The sequence below is a fragment of the Micromys minutus genome (genome assembly GCF_963924665.1).
Source record: "Micromys minutus genome assembly, chromosome: 6".
Classification (NCBI taxonomy): Eukaryota; Metazoa; Chordata; class Mammalia; order Rodentia; family Muridae; genus Micromys; species Micromys minutus.
In genome coordinates, this window is record NC_137975.1 from 49,445,725 (window position 1) to 49,467,665 (window position 21,941).

General features: G+C 40.0%; 1 protein-coding gene across 6 annotated transcripts in view; it reads left to right on the forward strand.

Moving 5' to 3' along the window:
• MINDY3 (MINDY lysine 48 deubiquitinase 3) overlaps positions 1-16,558 on the forward strand; it is a 70,390-nt gene extending 53,832 nt beyond the window's left edge. For all 6 annotated transcript variants that reach the window (XM_080917572.1, XM_080917574.1, XM_080917573.1 and 3 more), the window contains 4 exons: positions 7,272-7,344; positions 8,991-9,078; positions 12,817-12,888; positions 15,619-16,558. In XM_080917572.1, coding sequence (XP_080773698.1) covers positions 7,272-7,344; positions 8,991-9,078; positions 12,817-12,888; positions 15,619-15,768 — 383 coding nt within the window. In that variant the 3' untranslated portion in view covers positions 15,769-16,558. The remainder of the gene's footprint in view (positions 1-7,271; positions 7,345-8,990; positions 9,079-12,816; positions 12,889-15,618) is intronic.
• The last annotated feature ends 5,383 nt before the right edge of the window (positions 16,559-21,941 follow it).

Consider the following 21,941-nt stretch of genomic DNA (forward strand, 5'->3'; position numbering starts at 1 on the left):
AAACCATCCCTGCATCCCAGGGATGAAGCCTACTTGGTCATGATGAATGATGGTTTTGATGTGTTCTTGGATTCGGTTAGCAAGGATTTTGTTGAGTATTTTTGCATCAATGTTCATAAGTGAGATTGGTCTGAAGTTCTCTTTCCTTGTAGGGTCTTTGTGTGGTTTAGGTACGAGGGTTATTGTAGCCTCAAAAAATGAGTTGGGTAATATTCCATCTGATTCTATCTTTTGGAATAGTTTGGCGAATATTGGTGTTATATCCCCAATAAATGTCTGATAAAATTCTGCACTGAACCCGTCTGGACCTGGGCTTTTTTTGGTTGGGAGGCTTTTGATGACTTCTTCTATTTCTTTAGGTGTTATAGGGTTATTTAGATGGTTTACTTGGTCCTGGTTAAACTTTGGGACCTTGTATCTGTCTAGGAATTCGTCCATTTCCTCCAGATTTTCCAATTTTGTGGAGTATAAGTTTTTGTAGTAGGATCTGATGATTTCTTGAATTTCCTTAGTTTCAGTTGTTATGTCACCACTTTCCTTTCTGATTTTGTTAATTTGGATACTCTCTCTTTGCCCTTTAGTTAGTCTGGCTAGGGGTTTATCAATCTTGTTGATTTTCTCAAAGAACCAACTCTTTGTTTTGTTGATTTTTTTCAATGGTTCTTTTTGTTTCTATTTGGTCTATTTCTGCCCTAATTTTGATTATTTCTTGCCGTCTACTCTTTTTGGGTATATCTGCTTCCTTTTGTTCTAGGGCTTTTAGCTGTGCTGTCAGGTTGCTGATGTGAGCTCTCTCCAGTTTCTTTTTGGAAGCACTTAGGGCTATGAGTTTTCCTCTCAATACTGCTTTCATTGCATCCCATAGGTTTGGGTATGTTGTGTTATCGTTTTCGTTGAATTCTAGAAAGTCCTTAATTTCTTTCTTTATTTCTTCTTTGACCCTGCTATCCTTTAACAGAGCATTGTTTAGTTTCCATGTGTATGTGGGCTTTTTGTTGTCTTTGTTGTTGTTAAAGACCAGCCGTAGACCATGGTGATCTGAGAGGATGCATGGGAGTATTTCAATCTTCTTATATCGATGAAGGCTCATTCTGTGTCCAATTATGTGGTCAATTTTCGAGAAGGTGCCATGGGGTGGTGAGAAGAAGGTGTATTCTTTTACTTTAGAATAGTATGTTCTGTATATATCTATTAATTCTAGTTGGTTCAAAGTCTCTGCTAGTTTTGCAGTGTCCTTGTTCAGTTTCTGTTTCCCTGATCTGTCCATTGGTGAGAGTCGGGTATTAAAGTCTCCCACTATTATTGTGTGGGGTGAAATGTATTTTTTGAGCTTTAGTAGAGTTTCTTTTATGAATGTGGGTGATTTTTTTATTTGGAGCATATATGTTAAGGATTGAGAGTTCCTCCTGACAGATTTCCCCGGTAATGAGTAAAAAGTGTCCTTCTTTATCTTTTTTGATAACTTTTGGTTGGAAATTTACTTTATTCGATATTAGAATAGCCACTCCAGCTTGCTTCTTGGAGCTGTTTGCTTGGAAGTTTTTTTCCCACCCTTTTACTCTGAGATAGTGTCTGTCTCTGTCTCTGAGATGAGTTTCCTGTATGCAGCAAAAGGCTGGATTTTGTTTATGTATCCAGTCTGATAGTCTATGTCTCTTTATTGGGGAGTTGAGACCATTTATGTTAATAGATATCAAGGAATAATTGTTTCTGTTTCCTGCCATTTTTGCTTTTTTGGGTTGAGTTGTGTCTGTGTTTTTTTCTTCTTTTAGTTTTCTTGTTTAGGAGTTTTCTTGTTTTTACTAGGCTGTATTTTCCCTCCTTGTATTGGGTTTTCCACCTATAATTCGTTGTAGTGCTGGGTTTGTGGTCAGATATTGTGTGAATTTTGATTTGTCTTGAAATATCTTTGTCTCTCCATCGATGGTGATTGATAGTTTTGCTGGGTATAGCAGCTTGGGCTGGCACTTGTGCTCTCTTAAGGAGTGCATGATGTCTGTCCAGGCTCTTCTAGCTTTCATAGTCTCTGTTGAGAAATCGGGTGTGAGTCTGATTGGTCTGCCTTTATATGTTACCTGACCTTTTTCACTTACTGCTTTTAGTATTCTTTCTTTACTTTGGGCACTTGATGTTTTTACTATTATGTGTCGGGAGGTATTTCTTTTCTGGTCCAACCTATTTGGATTTCTGAAGGCTTCTTTTATGCTCGTGGTCATCTCATTCTTGAGGGTAGGGAAGTTTTCTTCTATGATTTTGTTGAAGATATTTACTGTGCCTCTTAGTTGATACTCTTCTCCCTCTTCTATTCCTATTATCCTTAGGTTCGGTCTTCTCATTGTGTCTTGTATTTCCTGGACATTTTGGGTTAGGAGCTTTTTGTTTTTTGCATCTTCTCTGGCTGTTTTGTCTATGTTTGCAATGTTGTCTTCTGCCCCCGAGATTCTCTCCTCGATCTCTTGTAATCTGTTGGAAATGCTTGCTTCTGTGACTCCTGATTTCTTTTTTTGGTGTTCTGACTCTAGGGTTATCTCTTTTAGCGTTTTCTTTATTGTGTCAATTTCTGTTTTAATTTCCCTCTTCCATTCCTTTATTTCTTTGGTTCTGTTTTCGTCTCGTTCTTTGAGTTCTTTGAGTGTTTTTCTTGTTTCTTCTTTAAAAGCTTCTGAATCTTTTTGCTTTTCCTCCCTTTCTTGTTTAATTAACTCTATCAGCGTCTTGAGGCATGATTTCAGGTCTGTGTCTTCTTTTTCTGGAGTGTTTGGAATTCCGATGTTTGCTACTATGGGAGAGCTGGGTTCTGGTGTTGCTAGATTGTCTTGGTTTCCTTGGGATATACCCTTTCTCTTTCCTCTTACCATTTTGTTGTCAGTGATATGTTCTTGTCTTTTCCTTGTATCTGGTCTGTGTTCCTGGTACACTTTCCGTGTGCACTCCGCAGAGATCTCTCTACTCCCCGGCAGCCCAGGTTCTGGGTGGCAGCTGGGCCAGGCTCCACTCTGCGTCCTGAAGTTGCCTCCGGGTGGAAACAGACGTTCCTAAGATCTGTTCCTGGTCACAGATGCTCAGCCTCTACGAGCCGCCTTTCAGGCTGGCAGGTGGGCCAGGCTCCGCTCTGCGTCCTGAAGTCGTCTCCGGGTGGGAACAGAAGTTCCTAAGATCTGTTCCCGGTTACTGGATCGGGGAGGACAGGGCAGGTCAGGGCAGGGGGTGCCCTTTCCGTGTGCACTCCGCAGAGATCCCTCTGCTCCTCAGCAGCCTAGGTCTCCCACTCACCAGTTGCTCAGCCTGTACGACTGCTGGTCTCTTCTTAATCACCACCAATTTCTTAGCTCTAGCTAACCAGCATCGATTGTCCCAGTAATCTATTCTTGACTCTACAGCCAGAGTTACATGGCCAAAGCTACCAAGTTCTGCTGCTTGCTGGGGCTGGAACATGGCCCCTTTTTATATTACATTATCACCTGTTTTCTGTTTTCTAACTTTCATGCTTGGCTGTCCTGTAAATTGTTCTGTAGATTGACCTTGATCTCATTGACCTGCAGGTCTGTCTTCAAAGTGCTAGGACTAAAGGTATGATCTACCATACCTGGATTTAAACTTTTCTCTATTTAGAACTTGTTAAGTTTCAGGCTGGCCTTGAACTCTGCTTGCCTCTGTCTCCAGAGATTAAAGGTATACACCACCTTGCTTGAGTCTAAGCTTTTCATGGCCACTGTGCCTCAAGATTCAGATCAAAAGCCTGTGTCTTTCATTTCTAGATTGTAGTTCTCTCCAGATTAATTATACAAATGAAAACAACAACCACTTAATGATAACATCTAATATGATATAACTCTTCCTTGTTCAATGAAAAACACATAAACAATAAGCTTAGCTGGGTGGAGTCTTGCCACAAAGTTATCACTCTTTCAATGTGTTCATCTCCTTGAATACAGGATTGAGCTCCATTTCACTTCCTGGTACCTTTTTATTACTTGAACCATACATTTTATATTTTTTCTTTCTAAGCTTGCTATTCTTATTCAAAATGCTCTTCATGAGACTTAACCAGAATACAAAGACTCTGTTGGGGTTTCTTGAGACTTCCTTTGTCAATGCAGTTAATATAAATATCTTTGCCTTAGCCTTGTGGACTCTTCAGACAAGAGCAAAAAGCAGCTGCATTCACCAAAATATCACAAGAACAGTCTCTTGGCCACATATAAAATTCTTCTCCTCAGAAACTTCTAGAACCAGGCTTCCACAGTTCAAATCACCCTCAGCAACAAAGTCTTTCATATTCTTACTAGGATGGCCCATTAAGCCCCAACTTAAACCATTCCACTTAGTACAAAGACCCCAAATCCATATTCTTACAAAAAAAAACAAAAAAAAAACAAAAAAAAAAACAGCAATACCCAAGTCCCTGGTACCAACTTCTGTTTTAGTTAGGGTTTTACTGATATAAACAGACACATGACCAAGGGAACTCTTGTAAGGACAACATTTAATTCAGGTTGGCTTACAGGTTCATAGGTTCAATCCACTATCATCAAGGCCAAAGCATGGCAGTGTCCAGTCAGACATGGTGCAGGAGGAGCTGAGAGTTCTGCATCTTCATCTGAAGGCTGCTACCAAAAGACTGACTTCCAGGCAGCTAGGACTAGTTTAAGTCCACACCCACATTGACACACCTACTCCAGCAATGCCACACTATCAATACTGGCCTTGGACCTGGGCCAAACATATTCAAACCACCACAGTGGAGGTATGTTCCCTCTAGTCTTATCCTCTAGTCTTTTATTATGAAAGAATATAGGAGTTTGTTAAACAATTTTTCTATATATTGAGATGATTGTGTGATTTTTTTTGTCATTAATTCCACTTACATGACTTACTACATTTGCTGACTTGCTTGTGTTAAACCATCCCTACATGTTCAGCATAAAACAACTTGGTTATGGTGGATAATCTTCTTGATGTGTGTCTACACTTGGTTTGCCAGTGTTTTATTGAAGATTTTTGAATCTGTGTTTTCCAGGGATAATGGCTTATAGTTTTCTTTTTGTGTAGGCCTTTACCTAATTTTGGTATTCAAGTGGCAGTGGCTTCACAGATGGAGTATAGGATGATCCTGCTGTGTGTGTGTGTGTGTGTGTGTGTGTGTGTGTTCTGTTTTCTTTCTGTATTTTTTATTTGAGAAGGGTTGGTTGTAGATTGCTGACAGTCTGGTAGAATTATGTCATCCCTCTGGTCCTACAGAGTTTTTAGTCCAAAGGCTTTTTGTTGCTGCTTTTATCTCCTAATTTGTTATGGTTCTGTTTAGTTTTGTTGGTCTCCTTTTGGTTAAGTTTCCAGTATAATGGAGAACATGTTTTTAAAGTATTCCCTTATAATCTGAATTTTTTTTGGTGTTTATTGTAATATTTACCTTTTCACATCTGATTCTGTGAATTTGGATCTGTCTTCCTTCCCTTTTTTTTTTTTTTTTTCCTTTTCTTTCTTTCAATGAGTTGAGCCAAGGGTCTGTCTTGTTATCTCAGAGAACCAGCTTTTAGATCTGTTGTTGAACCAAGGGTCTATCTTGTTATCTCAGAGAACCAGCTTTTAGATCTGCTGTTTTCCATGTTTCTATTCCTATAATTCCTACAGATTTTTGTTGTTTTTTTTTATTTATTGGTTTTGAGTTTCATTTGTTCTTGATTTTCAAATTTTTGAGATGCATCATTAAGTTGTTTGTGCTCTGCTTATTTTACTTGAGGCACTTGGAGCTCTAAAGTTCTCTATGAGAACAGCCCCTACTGTGTCTTCATTTTGTTCCAGGAACATTTTTATTCCTAACTTCATTTCCTGTTTGACCCATGTATTGCTTAGTAATCAGTTATCTATTCACTGTGAGTTTGTGTACTTATTAGAGATTTGTTTGTTGTTTATATATAAGTTTGCTACATTATGGCCAATTATTTCAACCTTTCTAAATTTTACATTGTGTCCCAGGTTGAGTTCTACTTTAGAGAAATGTCTAAGGGCTGCTGAATAGGATATATATTCTTTGACCTTAGGGTGGAGTATTCTGTATCTGTTAAGACCATGATATTATTTAATTCTGATGGTTCTCCTATTTTTTCCCAGAAGACCAGTCTCTTAGAGAAAGTGGCATGTTGAAACCACATAATACTAATGAATTGGTGCTAATCTCTGATCTCTGTCTGATATGGACATAGCAGGCTACGACAGAGAACAGGATGTGTGGGTCAGGTTGGGCCTGAAGGTTGGATTTTGCTTAGGTAGAATGAAATCATATGAACTCCAGGGAGGCCAGACTGATACACAGAATATGTCTTGAATGTGAAGACAGATCTGGGTTTGGGAGAGGTGTAAGGAGCAGACAGACCATCAGATGGAACTCCTATCTAGATGCTGGTACAAGATGGATAGATTAGATACCAAGAGCAAGGAGCCTGCAGATTGTAAGCAGGTGACAGACTCCTTTGTTGAGCCTGGAGTCTGCAGACAGCTTTTTTTTTTTTTTTTTTTTTTTTTTTTGCCTCAGCTGCATTTCAGCTCTAGCTTTTTCCTGCAGGTGTGTTGGTGTTGTTTGGTTGTGTTTAGTTGGAATGTTTTTAAATTTAATCTGTAGCTATTAGTTAATGGGAAGCGTATTTCAAGATTATTTTTTCTAGTTTTACACCATCAGTTATCTCAATAGAACTAAATTACTACGTTGTAGTAAAATGAAACTGTAACATACAGAATTTGTGCTGAGTGGTAGTGACTCATGGCTTTAATCCCATCACTCTATAGGCAGAGACAGGTATGAGTTTGGGGCTAGCCTGGTCTACAGAACAAGTTCTAGAATAGTCAAAGATACACAGAGAAACTCTGTTTTTGAAAACAAACAGCCAAACAAAAGAATTTGTTGTACAGAATTCTTTTCACTTGATTTCTTCATGACAATTTGAAGATTTAGATAATTATTAAATAATGTTGTCATTTAAGTGGAAAGAGTTTTTACCCACTTGCAGGTTTGCAAAGCTCCATTATTTAAAAAAAAAAAAAAGTTTAACTTTAAGGTTTAATTGGAGTTCTTAAGTCTTTTCTTTTCCTCCCTTGAAGATAAATCTCTGACTGTATCTAAGAAAATTCATCTGAGCGAGTATCTAGGAGCAATGAGCTTTATCGCAAAGGCATACATAGTTCTTCAACTCCTCATATTTTTATGATGTGATTCTCTCCTCCCCCACACCTGATCAGAAATGTTCTTATTCCCACTTCTCTTTACTGTTTTCCAGATAATGGGTTCATAGCTGACTCACTTCTAGAAGATGTTATGAAAGCCTTGGACCTTGTTTCAGATCCTGAGTAGTGAGTACATTCAGAAAAGATCCCATCAAGTTGAAACATTATATACATTTTTACCCCTTTGCAAAAAAAAAAAAAAAAAAAAAAAAAAAAAAAAATGCTAAGCCTATATAACAAAACAATAAAATTGTAAGGGAAAAGGCCTAATCCAGTCTGAGGACAAAGGTTAGCATACCTATTATACATATGGCTGCTTCTTGACTCTCTATTGGTTGTCTTGCTTTTTAAAATAAGACTTTGACTATAATTTGAAAATTTTATATTTAAAAAGACGTTGGTTTTTGAGATTTTTATATGTGTAATTTCATTGAAAATGGTGACTGCCTGTGTCTTAGAATCCAATCTAGTGGCCTTGCTCAGACCCTCCATCCTGTGCACAGAGCTCTCTGATGATAACTGGCTCTCATAGTCATCATGCTCTAGCATCTCCAAGAGCTGACAGCACATGTCACTGAGCCTGGCGAGAGACCTCACACATAACTCTTCATAAACATTTTAAAAGCTTTACCCCTGATCACATCGCTCAGGTTCTATTTCTAATAAAACAAACAAAAACCCTATAACTCTCTTAGTCCAAACAGGTAGAGGAAAGGGGAGAGACAGACAGACACCTGAGCTGGGTTCACAGCTCAGAGGACGGTTTCCTGACAGAGAACTTCCCAGGAAGGGACTCCTTAAACCCTTTTGTCTGGCTCCTGCTACAGCTCTTCTCTGGCTGGCTGTCCCTAAAGAGCTTAAGCCACAGACTCCCCCTGAGCACTGGTGAAGTCTCTGGGGAAGTTGATCAGCCATGATGTCCTTTAACTCCCAAATATGGCACTTTGCTTGTTACATAATAGGCTAAGTTTAACTTGGCATTTAGAGTTTGAAATAGCATTGGGAGAAAACCTCTAAATAGACCATTGACGGTTTCACCCTTTGATCTTCACCCTACATTTCCCCACCTCCTAGACCTGCTCATCCGTGACACTCCACCAGCCTCGGTTACACCTGAATCGTAGGAGCTGGACATACAGAGCTCATTCACCTCAGATTGCTCCTGGACCAGCAAGGGCCCTGGCATTCACTGCAGTTCCCTAGACTCAAGCTTTTATGTCTGTGGCCTTCAAGCTAGATTGTCCACGGTTGCTAAGCATCTATCTCATCTAGTTCTTAAAGTGACATTTGAAAAGCATGTTTTTATTATCTGATCTACCATTGCCTCTTGGCTTGCTTCTTTTCAACTCATGGAGCCTAAAATAGTTTTTAGAAAAGTAAATGTTCCATTTGATTGTTGAATTCAGTACCTAGGGAGCAAAGAGAATCTGCCTTTGGGAGGTTATACCCTGAGTTTATAAGCCCTGGTTTTTAAATTACTTTACCTAATAAGGAACAATATTCTAAAGTCATCATCATAATTTAAATTTTAAATAGTAACAGATTACTCTGATTTAAAAATAGCCAAGTTTTGGCAAATTAAGTGTCATTCCTGTGTATTTGTCATTAGAGTTCTAAAAAGAACAGTGCTTAGGATTTTGGCATCCAAATATGTAGTGCCAGAAATTTAATCATGAAAGAACAAAATAGTTTTGTGGGGTTTTGTCTTCTTTGGTATTCACTGTTTTTCTTTTTCTTTTTTTCTTTCTTTCTTTTTTTTCTTCTTCCTATAGTATAACTCTCATGAAGAGTAAATTAGATCCAGAAGGATTGGGAATCATATTGTTGGGTCCATTTCTTCAAGAATTTTTTCCTGATCAGGTAACATATTCAACAGAATATATTGACTCATTTGTTCTTTTGAGATTATCGTCTGTGAACAGGAATTTTTTTCCTAAAGTGTAGATGTGAGACTGAGAGAAAAGAAACTCTTACATGAAGGCCTTCCCATGCAGAGGTCAGGAAGCCATGCATGACCCCATCAGGCTGTGTAGTACTCAGAAAACACGAGTGTCAGTACACTGACGGAGTGCCTCGGGTGGGTGTCTGTAAAGCAGTGCACGTGCACACACGCACTGATATATCTATGAACCCCTCTCGTCAGGTATCCGCTGTACCAGGTCTGTGTGGAACAACTGTGTAGTCCTCAGAGTGTGCATGTCAGCACAGTGATGTATGTGTGGTACATGTGTTCGTGGAGCCATACACTTCTTTAATTTAGTGGTTTTATGACACTACAGTGATGCAGTTCTTCGAGGGTGTCCATGTCCAAGGACATTATCTGACAGGTTGCAGAGAACAGTGTAAGGCTAAAGAAGAGTCAGACCAGAAGTGATGTAATAGAGAACCATCCTGCTTCCTCCCACACCTGCGCACTCTCGGGACCTGCCCGTAGCATGTCTTAGGACATTGCCAAAGAAGGGAATGGCAGGGGCTCCTAGGAATGAGCCTGAGTTCCAGAAGGAAAGGGTGAGCAGGATGGCTTTGTTGAAACGGAGCAGCACTGGCCCCTCTTGGATGGGACGGGCCATCCATTGGGCTTTGGTGCCTCAGCTTCCTGGGCTCTGTTCTCTCGCCCTTGGGTTGTGCCTGTGTTGGTGGCAAACCACTTCTCTACCATGCACTGGCCTTTTTCTTTGGTCTACATGAAACTCGTTTTGCCACTGATTTTGCATCATAATCATGGTCATATCGTATCAACAGTTTAAATTGTTCCAATAGAAATGCCAGTTTCGCCCAACTATGTAGTTATTTAATTTTGATGAGCTTGCTAACTCAGTATCTTGGGTACAAATGTGACTTGGAGAGTAATCAGCGTTAGTGGCACTCAGTCTTACTTAATAGTTAACTCAGACTCAGAGAACATAGGTTCCTGTGGGTTATTATGAATAATGAAAGTGGGTAGTAAAATTCAGAAAGCAACCAATATTCTAACTGCATAGGAAATAGAACTTTGGCAAATAATTTATGAACAAGACAAAGCAAATTTTTTTTCTAACATGGACAGAACACTGCTGAGTTATAATGTCCATTGTATTAGCGCTGGGCTCTCCTCAAAGTTCCTTTTTAGATGTGTCAGTAGATGGTCAATTATAGCATCATAAAGGTTTGAAACAATATTTGAAGCTGTGATTTTTATCCCAAGAAGGCTGCAGCCAGGACATTATTGGAAATACTGATTGTCTTAAATATGAAACATGTTTGTCTTAGGGTGGGGTTGAAAACTGCTTGTTCAGTTGTAAGACAGTTACAGTTCTTTCTGCATGTGTGCTAATTACAGGCTGATGATTAATATTAGTATGACTTATTAGCTCACGGCATTGGTAGTTTTATGTTGTGTGAATTCCTTGAGGATTCATACATTGTGTGCAACCATTTTCACCTCAGGCCTCCCCGGACTCCTCCCATGCCACAGTGATGTGTCCTCTCTTCCTTTTATTTAGTGACCCACTGACTTATGTAAGGGCTCCTGTCTTTGAGGTAGAAGAATGTTCTGGTTCCCTTCTACTCCACAGGAACAGACTTTTCTCTCGAGGTGGTTGTCTGTGTAAAGTCCATCTGTCTATCCGCTTCCTTCCCTGTTACTCTGAGCATAGCCTTCCTCAGAGCCTGACTTTTCTCACGGCCCCCAGGGAACTCATTTTCTTTCCTTACACAGCACGTGGCCCTGCTGCCTTTTTCCTTTGGAGCAGTATGTTCCCAAAACGTAGTGTGTAAGAGCAAGTTAGAAAAGCGGGACCCTCGAGTCTCTCCATCGATCTAGGGAATCGGGAGCAGGAGAGACAGCACGGCAATGCTGTCCGAGTTCTGACTTAGCACAGCTGCCTCCCTCAGAGGAGATGTTCCCATTTCTCCCTGTTCCCACCGTGTGGACACTCAGACCCCTGTGCCACACTTACACCACTGGTCAGTGCATGCCAGCACATCCTAACACTAAGAGTAAGTAGGTGAATTACAGAAACAGGTTAGAATGGCAACAGGGAACATATGTAGGTCAGTCAGCCTTACCATGCTTTAGCTAGCTACAGTGGAAGGGATTACGTTGTTAGGACAGAGAAGCCAAGCAGGGCAGCTGGTTTACAATGAGAACAGCAGAAGCAGCCATCTTCACTAAACAAACCTTATCTGCCTTAAAATGGAGTCCATTTATCCCCTTAATTTTGGTAGTGAGGATGAGGAAACGTATGAAAAGGTTTAATGTCATTCCACAGGTGACCCAGGAGTCCATCATTATAGGTCTAAGTACCCCAGAGGGAAAGTGCTTCCTACAACTGCACTGCCTTTGTGGTGTTGCCCTACATCACCGACTAGTTATTCCCCTAGAGAATTCAAATAGTATTCAAGGAAGGAAATGTTTGATTTTAAATTAAGTTGTCAAGATCAAGAATCAAATCCCTGTCATCTAAGTCATCACAGTGATCATAAGAACAATTGAGGGCACAGCCACCTATGTGATGAGAGCTTAGACTTTAGCTGGAAAGTAAAGTCTTCCAGAATAACAACACAATGACAAAGTCACACGACATTACGCTCAAACTAATGGAGAGCGCTTTTACTTACAGCTCCCGGGATAGTAAGGTGACCAGCTCGTGCGTTCAAAGAAAACTTTACAGGAGATATTCGGGCCAGGTCCTAGAAAATGCAATAGCGACATTTTAGAAAGAAATGTGTCATTCTTGTCTGAAGCAGAACTCAGAAGCTGGGGTCACACTGAAGGGCAGAATGTGGCCTGCATTATTTGGAGATCCTTCCTTGCTCTTAGCATAAGGGGGCGGTGAGGGGGGAACACTCCCAAAAGGGAAGGCATAACTCACAGGAACTGAAAAGTTTAGTTTGGGGAGGGGAAACTGCTCAAGCCTAGAGGAGCCTAAACCCTTCCCCAGCTCCCCCACAGGCCTCACTTCCTCTCAGCAAACCTGCATTCTCTTAGCCCATCTTTTGCTGGAGCTAAAGCAAGAGTTGCCAGCAGCTCACCTCCCCCAGACCCAGCTTGGTTCATATCCATCCTTCCTTATGTCAGGAATGGCCAGGAAACTGAGCTGGAGAGTAGAAAATGGTCTAAGGAAATGAACCAGGAGCAAGGCACTTTGAGTGGGAATAAAGTCTTGTTAGGCCTGATGCGCTTTGATTCCTGTGAAATGATATGTTTTAATTAAAACTTCTGATTGAATACAGTAGCCAAATTGAAGGGACTGGTGAATATGTCTGTGGTTTAAATAGGGGTGGTGTTACTTTGTTCGACATTGAGGAGCAAGCGTTTTACAGAGATGTATTATAGGAGATATTTGTTAGGTGCTGGTCCTTTTTAAAAATGTAATGCACACATCTACTTACGAGACATGAGCAAATGCAAAAGAGCTTATGGTGCCCTGCTGTCAGAGGCAGCTCTCTCTTTTCCCAGCTCTCTGGCAGCTAATTCTATACACACTGTCTTTATCAAGTGATTTCCCAATAACAATAAAGATTAATAGATTTTCATTTTCATGTTCGTTGCTCATTAGAAATTGCTTTATAAAAAGATATAACAAAGTTTTAATAGTCCTTTATTTATTATAATAGGGCTCCAGTGGTCCAGAATCTTTTACTGTCTACCACTACAATGGATTGAAGCAGTCAAATTACAATGAAAAGGTATGAGAATTCACATACTAATTTGTCCTCAGCTGGGTTGATGAACCATATTTGGGCATGACTGTGTCTGAGTTCCCTGCATTTGCTACTTCAGGATGCTGTTCCAGGAGGCCCCCTGCTGTGACACATTAAGAACCGGCTGTACTCAGTTTTACTAATATGCAACCTACCTTCAAGCTGTACCTGGATCTATAGAGCATTAATTTCACTGTGACAAAATAACATATGTTTACTCTGTATTCAATGTTGCCCTGGAGTGTGGAGTTATTTCGAAGTCAGCAGGTCTGGTTAATCCACAGAAGATGTTATCCACCCACTTAAATGCACACTGACTTGTTTTGGTTTTGTTTTTTTGTTTTGTTTTGTTTTGTTTTGTTTTGTTTTTTCCAAAATGGCTGTATTGAGTATTTATTTAACTAGTCTTTAGTTTCATGCCACCTTCTGGGGTCAGTATTGTCTGTATATGGCTGCTTTGCAGAGAGGCCTCAGCATAGGTAAGCAGCTTATCCAGGGCCAGGAAATGGCAGAGCTGGAATTGAAACTTGTGGAATGTAGGCCAGAGCCTGTGCTTTTAGCCACTTCTCTTTGTATCTCTCTAAGTCATGGACAAGGCACATGGGTGCCTGTGTCTGACTGTACCAGCCTCGTTCAAGGCAAAAGTTTTGTCTGAGCACTTCCCTCTCTTGAGTGAAATGCCAGCTTTTGTGTTCTTGTGGCAAGTCTATTGTCTCTACATTTATTCTGAGGAAAACCATGGTCCGCCTAGCCAATATTAGAAGAGTTGCCCTCTACAATTTGATCTCATGTTGTTTGGAGGATGGTGACAGAAACTAGATCATGATGTAAATTAGATATTAGTAAAACCAAACTAAAAGGCTAGATTTTACTTTTATTTTCATAACTAATATAAATCAGAACCTGTCATAGTCCCCAAACTCTTCCCATGAGTTTATCGCTCTCTGTAATGAAATATACTCAGTAAGAGCCCCGTGTGCTGTCTCATTGTGTACTAATGAGTGCCCACCTGGCTATTGAAGTTTGCCTAGCTTCGTCATCATGAAATATTAATTCACTGGCACAATCCCTGCAAGTTAGTCAAATATTATCCATATTTTACAGATGAGGCCTCTGAGACAGGGAAATTAAGTGAGTCACCCAGAGTCACACAGCAAGTCATTGACAGAGCAGGGATTAGAACTCAGTTCCTGATTCCCAATCCTGTCCTTGGTCTGCTTGACCATGCTACATGTATATAGTAAGTCTTCACATCATGCTGTGACAAACGTCTGACATACTAACACAAGATCAGAATTCAGGACATATGGAATATTAACGTGACATACTATGTAACAACCATAAACGCAACACACGCATGCCATTTGTACAACAGTAGAAGGTCCTGAGTTATGCATGGACTAGAAACAGGGCTGAGTACCCAGGCAGGTACCACTCAGGATACCAGATTTCAAAAACAGGAGAATGCTAGTCCAGCTGCAGACACTGTGGAGGCGCAGACTAGATCGCACTGCTCTGCGGAGGGCTTCCTGCTCCGATGCTGTGAGCAACTGGAGAAGCCGGTCCTGCCTTGACTTATATTCCTTTTAGACAACATTTTTAAAAGGAGCAATTTTGTTCTGAAATTGAAAATTGTGGGTTGTAACTTTAATATGAAAAATATATTTCATCTTAATACCTTTGGACTTCTCTAAAAAGTAAAATTCATAAACCAAATTATGTGACCTAGGAATAAAACATTCTTTACTATGTCAGTTGTGTTTTTAAGGGAACTCTTGTGGAAGGCTGATAAGCTTGTTTCTTTTGGCTCCATGTCACGTAGCTTATGGCTTTCATGTTAGAACTTAATTGCCATCGTGTGTATCAGACACTGAGTGGGTGGAAATAACTATACACAATCTGGAGCGGGCAGTCCATAGCCTGCCCTTTAATTACATATTTAATATAAAGTTAACATAAAGTTACATGTTTAACATACACATTGAATCCTTGGTAGTGAGTTAGGGTTCTACTGGTATGTCAAATAATTTCAATATTTTCTTTTTAAAAATAATAAGCAAAATAATGTTTTCTGGTATCTTCCCAACAAATTATATCAAATATGATTATTGCCACAGGTTAGTCTGTTCTGTCACCCTTCCATGACTCTTGTGTCTGTCCTCACATCTTTTGTGATTTTTTTTTCCTTCACGATTTTCATACAATGAAAACTACACTCAAGAGCTGCATTTCCAAAACCATTTGGTCCAGAGAAAGCAGATTCCATTAACATGCACACACATCATCTTCACATCTGAAGTGTACAGTGCAAGTCAGAGCTTGTGCTATGCTTTGTTGAGTAGCAGGAATAACCGATTGCTTTGGTAGTCCAGCCAGAGGAAATGCAGCATGCTGTGTGGACACTTGGGGGAAGGCACACCCTGTTGTCCATCATTTGAAGAGTAATCTTTCATCTAAAAGGATATGCTTACGATTCACCTTTTGTTTTGATCTGGAATTCTCAAGTTTACCAGCTGACTAACAATTAAAATTTGTGTCACCATCTCATTCATGAGTTTATTTTGCAGATGCTATAGTTGGGTATAATTCCTATCAATTAGATGTAAAGTTCCACGTACTGAGGTCTTAGAAACATACTTGTCTGTGAAGCTGTCTGTATCCACAGGGGAACTTGCTATGAACATTAACTGACCTTCTGGTTTTTCCCCTCGACAGGTAATGTATGTGGAAGGGACCGCAGTGGTTATGGGTTTTGAAGACCCCATGGTACAGACAGACGACACTCCTATTAAACGCTGTCTGCAAACCAAATGGCCGTACATTGAGTTACTGTGGAGCACAGGCCGCTCTCCTTCACTCAACTGAGCCGCCTGAGGATTTGGAAGGAAGATGTCAAACCCGGTGTTGAAAGGCGGATTCATGACTGGCTACATAAAGCTAAACACTGGTATTGTTGATTAACTGTAAATAACAATTAAAAACACATTTTCAGTGTTTAAGATGCGTTTAAATTATTTGTTCTAAGGCTTTATGTTAAAGGTTATCCTATTTTAATCCTTTCTGTGAAATTTACTAACAAAATTAAGCTTTAATTAAAGTTCATCGCTTCTGCAGTCAGATATTTGGTTGTTACCAGATTATATAAACACAAATTATAGCATTTTTATAATGAGATCAGTCACAAAAACCTGCTTAGAATATCATTTCATTCATTTCATTTTACCCTCCATACCAAAATGCAGAGGTTAATTTCTGTTAATTTTGTTTTTCATTGCTAAAATCTGCTTTCCATCAGAAATACTAATAAATCACAAATTATCAGCTCTGGTCCTTTGGTAACTAATTTAACTTTTAACTCTAGCATGTTTACCAAAAAACAGACAAACGAACAAAAGGATACTCTGTATGTATACTATGTGGGAGCTTGTATTTGTTCACAGGATGATGGGGAAGAGTCTGCTTGCTGGGTGGTCTTAACACTATCACTTTCTCTGTACTGCTAAATATACTTCTCCACCTTTGTTCCTGCAAGCCAGCTTTCTTGTATATTTATAAGTGTGGTACTGCATGAGAACATCTGCTGTTACATTAGCATATTGCATTATTTATTATGGCCCCGGTTAATATCGTAAATAAACACTTTTCTTTAACTGCATCCTTGCCCTTTTACATTAGTGACTCATGATCACCAAGTGCTTGTAATGACTTCCGCCTTCAACTCTGCAAACAAAATGTTCCTCGTGGGTCTTACTGCTGCTGCGCGAAATGGTGAAGCATAGTACTGTGTAAGAATTTTACAAATTTCCACTCGACACTTCAGATGAGGGCTGAAGGGCATAGCTTAGTAGGCAGGGTGCCTGTCACTCAGGAAGCCCTGTGTTGAGTCTTTGGTACAGCTATAAAATCAGTATTAAATGAGGGTACAGCTGTGTAGCCTCAGCACTTCAGAGTTGGAAGTATCCATCAAGAGTTCAGGGTGAGATAGAGGAGATCAGCCTCGGGATACAGGAAACCTTGTCTTTAGAAAGAAGCTCTGCAAAGTACAGAGACACAGCTCCATCTGGAGCTCAGCTAAGATGCTTCAAAGCCAGGACTGGAAGCATCTCTAGATGTGTTGATTTAGTAACAGGTGTATCTGGGCCCTTAAAAGGAAATACCAGTTTTCAATAAATACAGACAAGAAGAAAGTTTTTAAATGGAAACCTAAAGGAAATCCCAGGAAGTAAAGCAATAAAATAGGCAAGGATTAAATCTGGACCCTGTTACGCACCTCACATGAAAGTTAGCATTATGTAACCACAAGGACACTTCTTCAAACTAAACCTTTTAAAGAAAGTAATAGAAGAAGTCATAGGATAAACTTTGGTAAAAATGAAAGGGTATAATATTCACTAAAATTTTTTAAATGTACCCAGGTACCACCATCAAGACAATTCAAAGGTGATCCATATAATGAGGGAAATCTGTAAATTTGTAAATCCTAACTCAGTTTTATAGCACACAGAGAGAACATATAACTTGGGTGTTTTCAAATGTGTAGATGATTTGAAGAGATATTCTGTCAAAGATGATGTTCAAATGGCCAATAAACGTGTAAGATTCTCACCTAAAGTAGGAATAAAGACATATATACCCAAAACTAAGAAAACTCATTAAGCAAGCCAAATCAGAAATCAGACCATAGCAACACCTGGCAAAAATGCAAATAGAAACCCCCTTCGTCTTCTGGGGGATAAAATGGCAAAGCCACCTTAGAGAACAGTTTTCGGGATCCTCAAAAGTATAAATACTGAGACAGCATATGACCCAGGACGCCCCTAGCTATGTTCCCAAAAGAAATGAAAATGTGTGTACAAATATATACCAGAGTAATTACTGTGGCAAAAAAGAGTCAGCCTAAATGGCTGGTGATGGGTAAACAAGTTTAGTAGACACATCAAATGTATAGTATACATACAGTAGAATGGTGTCTGTAACGATACATGAATAGCACACATGCTAAAGCAAAGGGGAATCTCGAAGACATCCAAGTGAAGCCAATCACAAGGGACATCCACAATTCCATTTATTTGAAGTGTTCAGAAGAAATGAGCCACACAGAAAGTGGGCTAGCGGGCACTAGTAGCTGGTGGGATGAACAGGTGGGCAGGATTGGGGGCTGAATGACTGCTAATTGGTATAGGGTTGATTTGGAAGGTCAGAAGATGTTCTAAAATTAGATTGTGGCCAGTCATAAAAACACTGATCTATGAGGCTAAGCAGAAAAGGCAATGAAATCAGATAGATATTGTAGAAGAGGGCAATTCCATTGGCTCTCCTTAAATAGAATTATAAAAGTTGACTGATTTTTTTTAATGAGAAAAAAAATAGAAGAAAGCATAAATGCTATTTTCTATTAAATATTAAAATGAATCAAGGGAAATTACAAGTTATCTTTTGCAAAAAAATAATCTTTAAATCCTTAACTGTTTGAAAAAATGCAAAAGAACAGAATTGACAGCAAAAATCCTATGTTAGCTATAGAGAGTTAATAAGTAATTAAGCACATTCGCTACAAGGAAACACCTTACCTGAATGGTATCATTGGCAAATGCTCTTGCACACTTGCTTGTTATATGTCCTAAATCCTAAATATATGTGTGTTTGTGTGTGTATATATATATCATATAAAACAAACTTTAAACACATATGCCCTACATATATGTATATTTATACACACACATGTACATTTGGGTATATATAGTTTATCCACTCTTTCATATGTTCTACACATGTGAATATACATATTTGTAAATACTTTATCCAGTGCAAATAAAGAATCCCTGCCAATCATAAGGAAAGGGGCAGCCAAGTTAAAAAGTTATGCAGACACTTTAATCAGCCCTGAACTGAACTCCTTTGAACCATGGTAGTCGAAGCTTTGAAAACAGTTGACATTACCCATACTGACTATACTGGATAGTTTTATGTCAATTGGATACAAGCTAGAGTCATCAGAGATGAGGCAGCCTCAATTAAGAAAATACTCCATAAGATTATGCTGTAGACAAGCCTGTAGGTCATTTTCTTAATGATTGATGAAAGAAGATCCAGTCCATTGTGAGTGGTGCCACCCCTGTGCTGATGGTTGATCCTGGGTTCTATAAAAAAGCAGGCTGAGCAAGCCATGAGGAGCAAGCCAGTAAGCAGCACCCATCCATGTCCTCTGCATCAACTCCTACCTTTGATTTCTGCCCTCACTGCTTTTGATGATGAACTATTATATGGACCTGTGAGTGAAATAAACCCTTTCCCTCCCCGAGCTGCTTCTGGTCATACTATTGTATCACAGCAGTAGCAACCCCAACTAAGACTGTACAAGACACAAGGGACCGGTACAGTTCAGTACAGTAAAGACAGGACTTGTCTCACATGGCTGCTTGCTCCCCGAATACCCATGAGTAATTCACTTACTATAAACCTCCTTTATATGTAAAGTGGTTGAAAACAGCATCCCATCCAAGCCCGAGCATTGATGGGACTTGCTGTGCAAACTAGGTAAGTACCAAAAGAAGCCTTCTGGTGCTCATTAGAGGGTGCCTGTCCCAGATGCTTACCTTGTCATCATGAGGAAGCGTGGGGCTTCTGTACACACCCACACACCAGTCATGCCAGCTCAGAGTCCAGTAAAAACTCAATTGCTTTTTTTTTCTTTTTTTAAATGAATTTATTTATTTATTTTATGTATATGAGCATACTGTAGCTGTCTTCAGACACACCAGACCCCATTTCAGATGGTTGTGAGCCACCATGTGGTTGCTGGAGATTGAACTCAGGACCTCTGGAAAAGCAGTTAGTGCTCCTAACCACTGAGCTACCTCTCCAGCCCCACTTATTTTTCTTAAGTATTTCATCCACATCAAAGTTCATAATGTAAGGTTTTATTTGAATGTGTGTGTGTGTGTGTGTGTGTGTGTGTGTGTGTGTGTGCATGTGCATGTACACGTGCTCATGTGTGGCAATTTGGGATGGTTCACCCTATTGGTGACTGTATCTTAGAACAGTTATCTAAGCAGGGAAACATTTCCACCAGAAATTTGCCTCAGTATAAAATAAATGAGGTTTTCCCTACACCCGAGTCAGAAGTACTACTTAAAATGCTCACTGAAGAATCTCACCCTGCCATTGCATTACACTGTGCAGTAGTGCTTTCTTTCCTGCCAGTGCCCTTCTCGTCTTGTTTACACTACACTGATGTTACACATTAAAACAATTGACCAAGTCTAAACATATTTTGAGTGGCAAAGCAAATGTGAGCAATTTCCAGCCGCCTCGTGAAATTAAAACATTTTGTCTGTAAATGAACATACAGTTTTAATGAGGGACATATACTGCATGAAAAGCCACTGTGCTCTGGGGAAACAAGACGAAGGGGACTTATCCTGCTTCTTAGATGGCCCATTCACTGCCCACACCGTATTGTCCCACATGGCTGAGTCCTCAGATCCTCGCCATTGCACGGCAACTTGTGTGTGATCACAGCCGAGAGTCAGGCTCTGAGTCCACTGAGAAGGCAGGACCCTCAGGGAGGTCACCATTTATCAGCCACATCTCCTGGGACTTAAGCTTTCTGACCTGCTGTCTTCACCTATAAAAAATCAATTATTCTGGCTCAAAGTAAATACTCAGTTAAGTATCACCTTACATGGCAACCAATAACATTATTTCTCACTGAAACTGACATGGTGGGGGGAGGGTGACCTTTGTAAAAGGTCACATGCATATGTATTACGAAGTAGACAATAATGTGATATTGAAATTGTCAAGTCTAGAAGTAGGCTTTGGCCTCACTGACTTAATCTCTGGGGGAGCATATTAGAGGCAAAAGCCAGGTCTTACTTGCATCTATAGTTCTGGTAGCTTATGGGACAGAACTGGGACTCAGCAGTGGTGCTGAACTGAGCACACACACACCACAGCAGAGTTACACCCGACATATGACCCATGTGTTGGCCATTTCAATCTTCACCCTGGTCTCAAGGCAAATTATGTAAGTTGGGTTTTTCTTTTAAATTGTAGAGAGTCTCCATTGTCTACAAGGAAAGTGGTACCTAGTGTAGCCCTGAATAAGAGCTGAAGGTGAGAAGAGGTGTCATAATGGAACTCAGCTGATTAGCATCTCATCTCGTGCTCCCTGAATAGTGAGGATGAGTGTGGCAGAGAAAACATTGCTGACGTTTAAGGCAAGGCTAGTTGCAAGACTCAAGAAAAGGTGGGAAGGGAAGCTCTGAGTACAGGGCTACTGTCTCACTACTAACCCCGAATCTACCTACAAGAGTCCGCAGCTTTCGGGAAGGAGTAAAGTTTTATACTGGAGCAGCCATGCATAGTGCAGGAGGGTATCCATGACAGTAAGAAGCTTGAATAGCCTGAGCCTGTCTAGGGCCTGCCTGCCTCCAGGAAACTATTGAAAAGTTGGTATCATCACCAAGACAGCAAGAATAACATTAGTTGGGGGACTGGGTGGCCAAAGCTAGATATCACCAAAGAGAAAGAATAAAATGGAAGCCTTCCAAGCAGTCAGCAGGAGAGCAGGCACCCCAAACCTCAAACATCTGTCTAAGTATGAATTAATCCACTTCAACAGCCTGTGAAGAATGGTTAAAAAACTGAAATGACAATTTCTTAATTTTTGGTAGGAAATACACTAGCTCAGAATTCGGTACCATGTATGGGCACACATTGTCATGAAAGCTGGAGTGGACACAGAAAGCCAAGTGCAGGCTGCTCTATCTGCAAACCGAAAACAGGAGGCTTCTCAGAACACTTGCAGCAAGCTGATAAGACCTGAGGTCATTTTCCGTGTCAGAGAACACCCTCTCTCAGTCACTAGGACAGCCCACTACAGACAATACTAGATGGTTAAGACAAGATGACATCTCTGATCTGGTCTCTTCATGTGTGTGACGTGTGTGGGCATATACAAATCAAGGGTCTTCCTTTAATGTCAATTTATTATTTTATTTTACTTTATTTTTGAGATAGACTCACTAAACAAG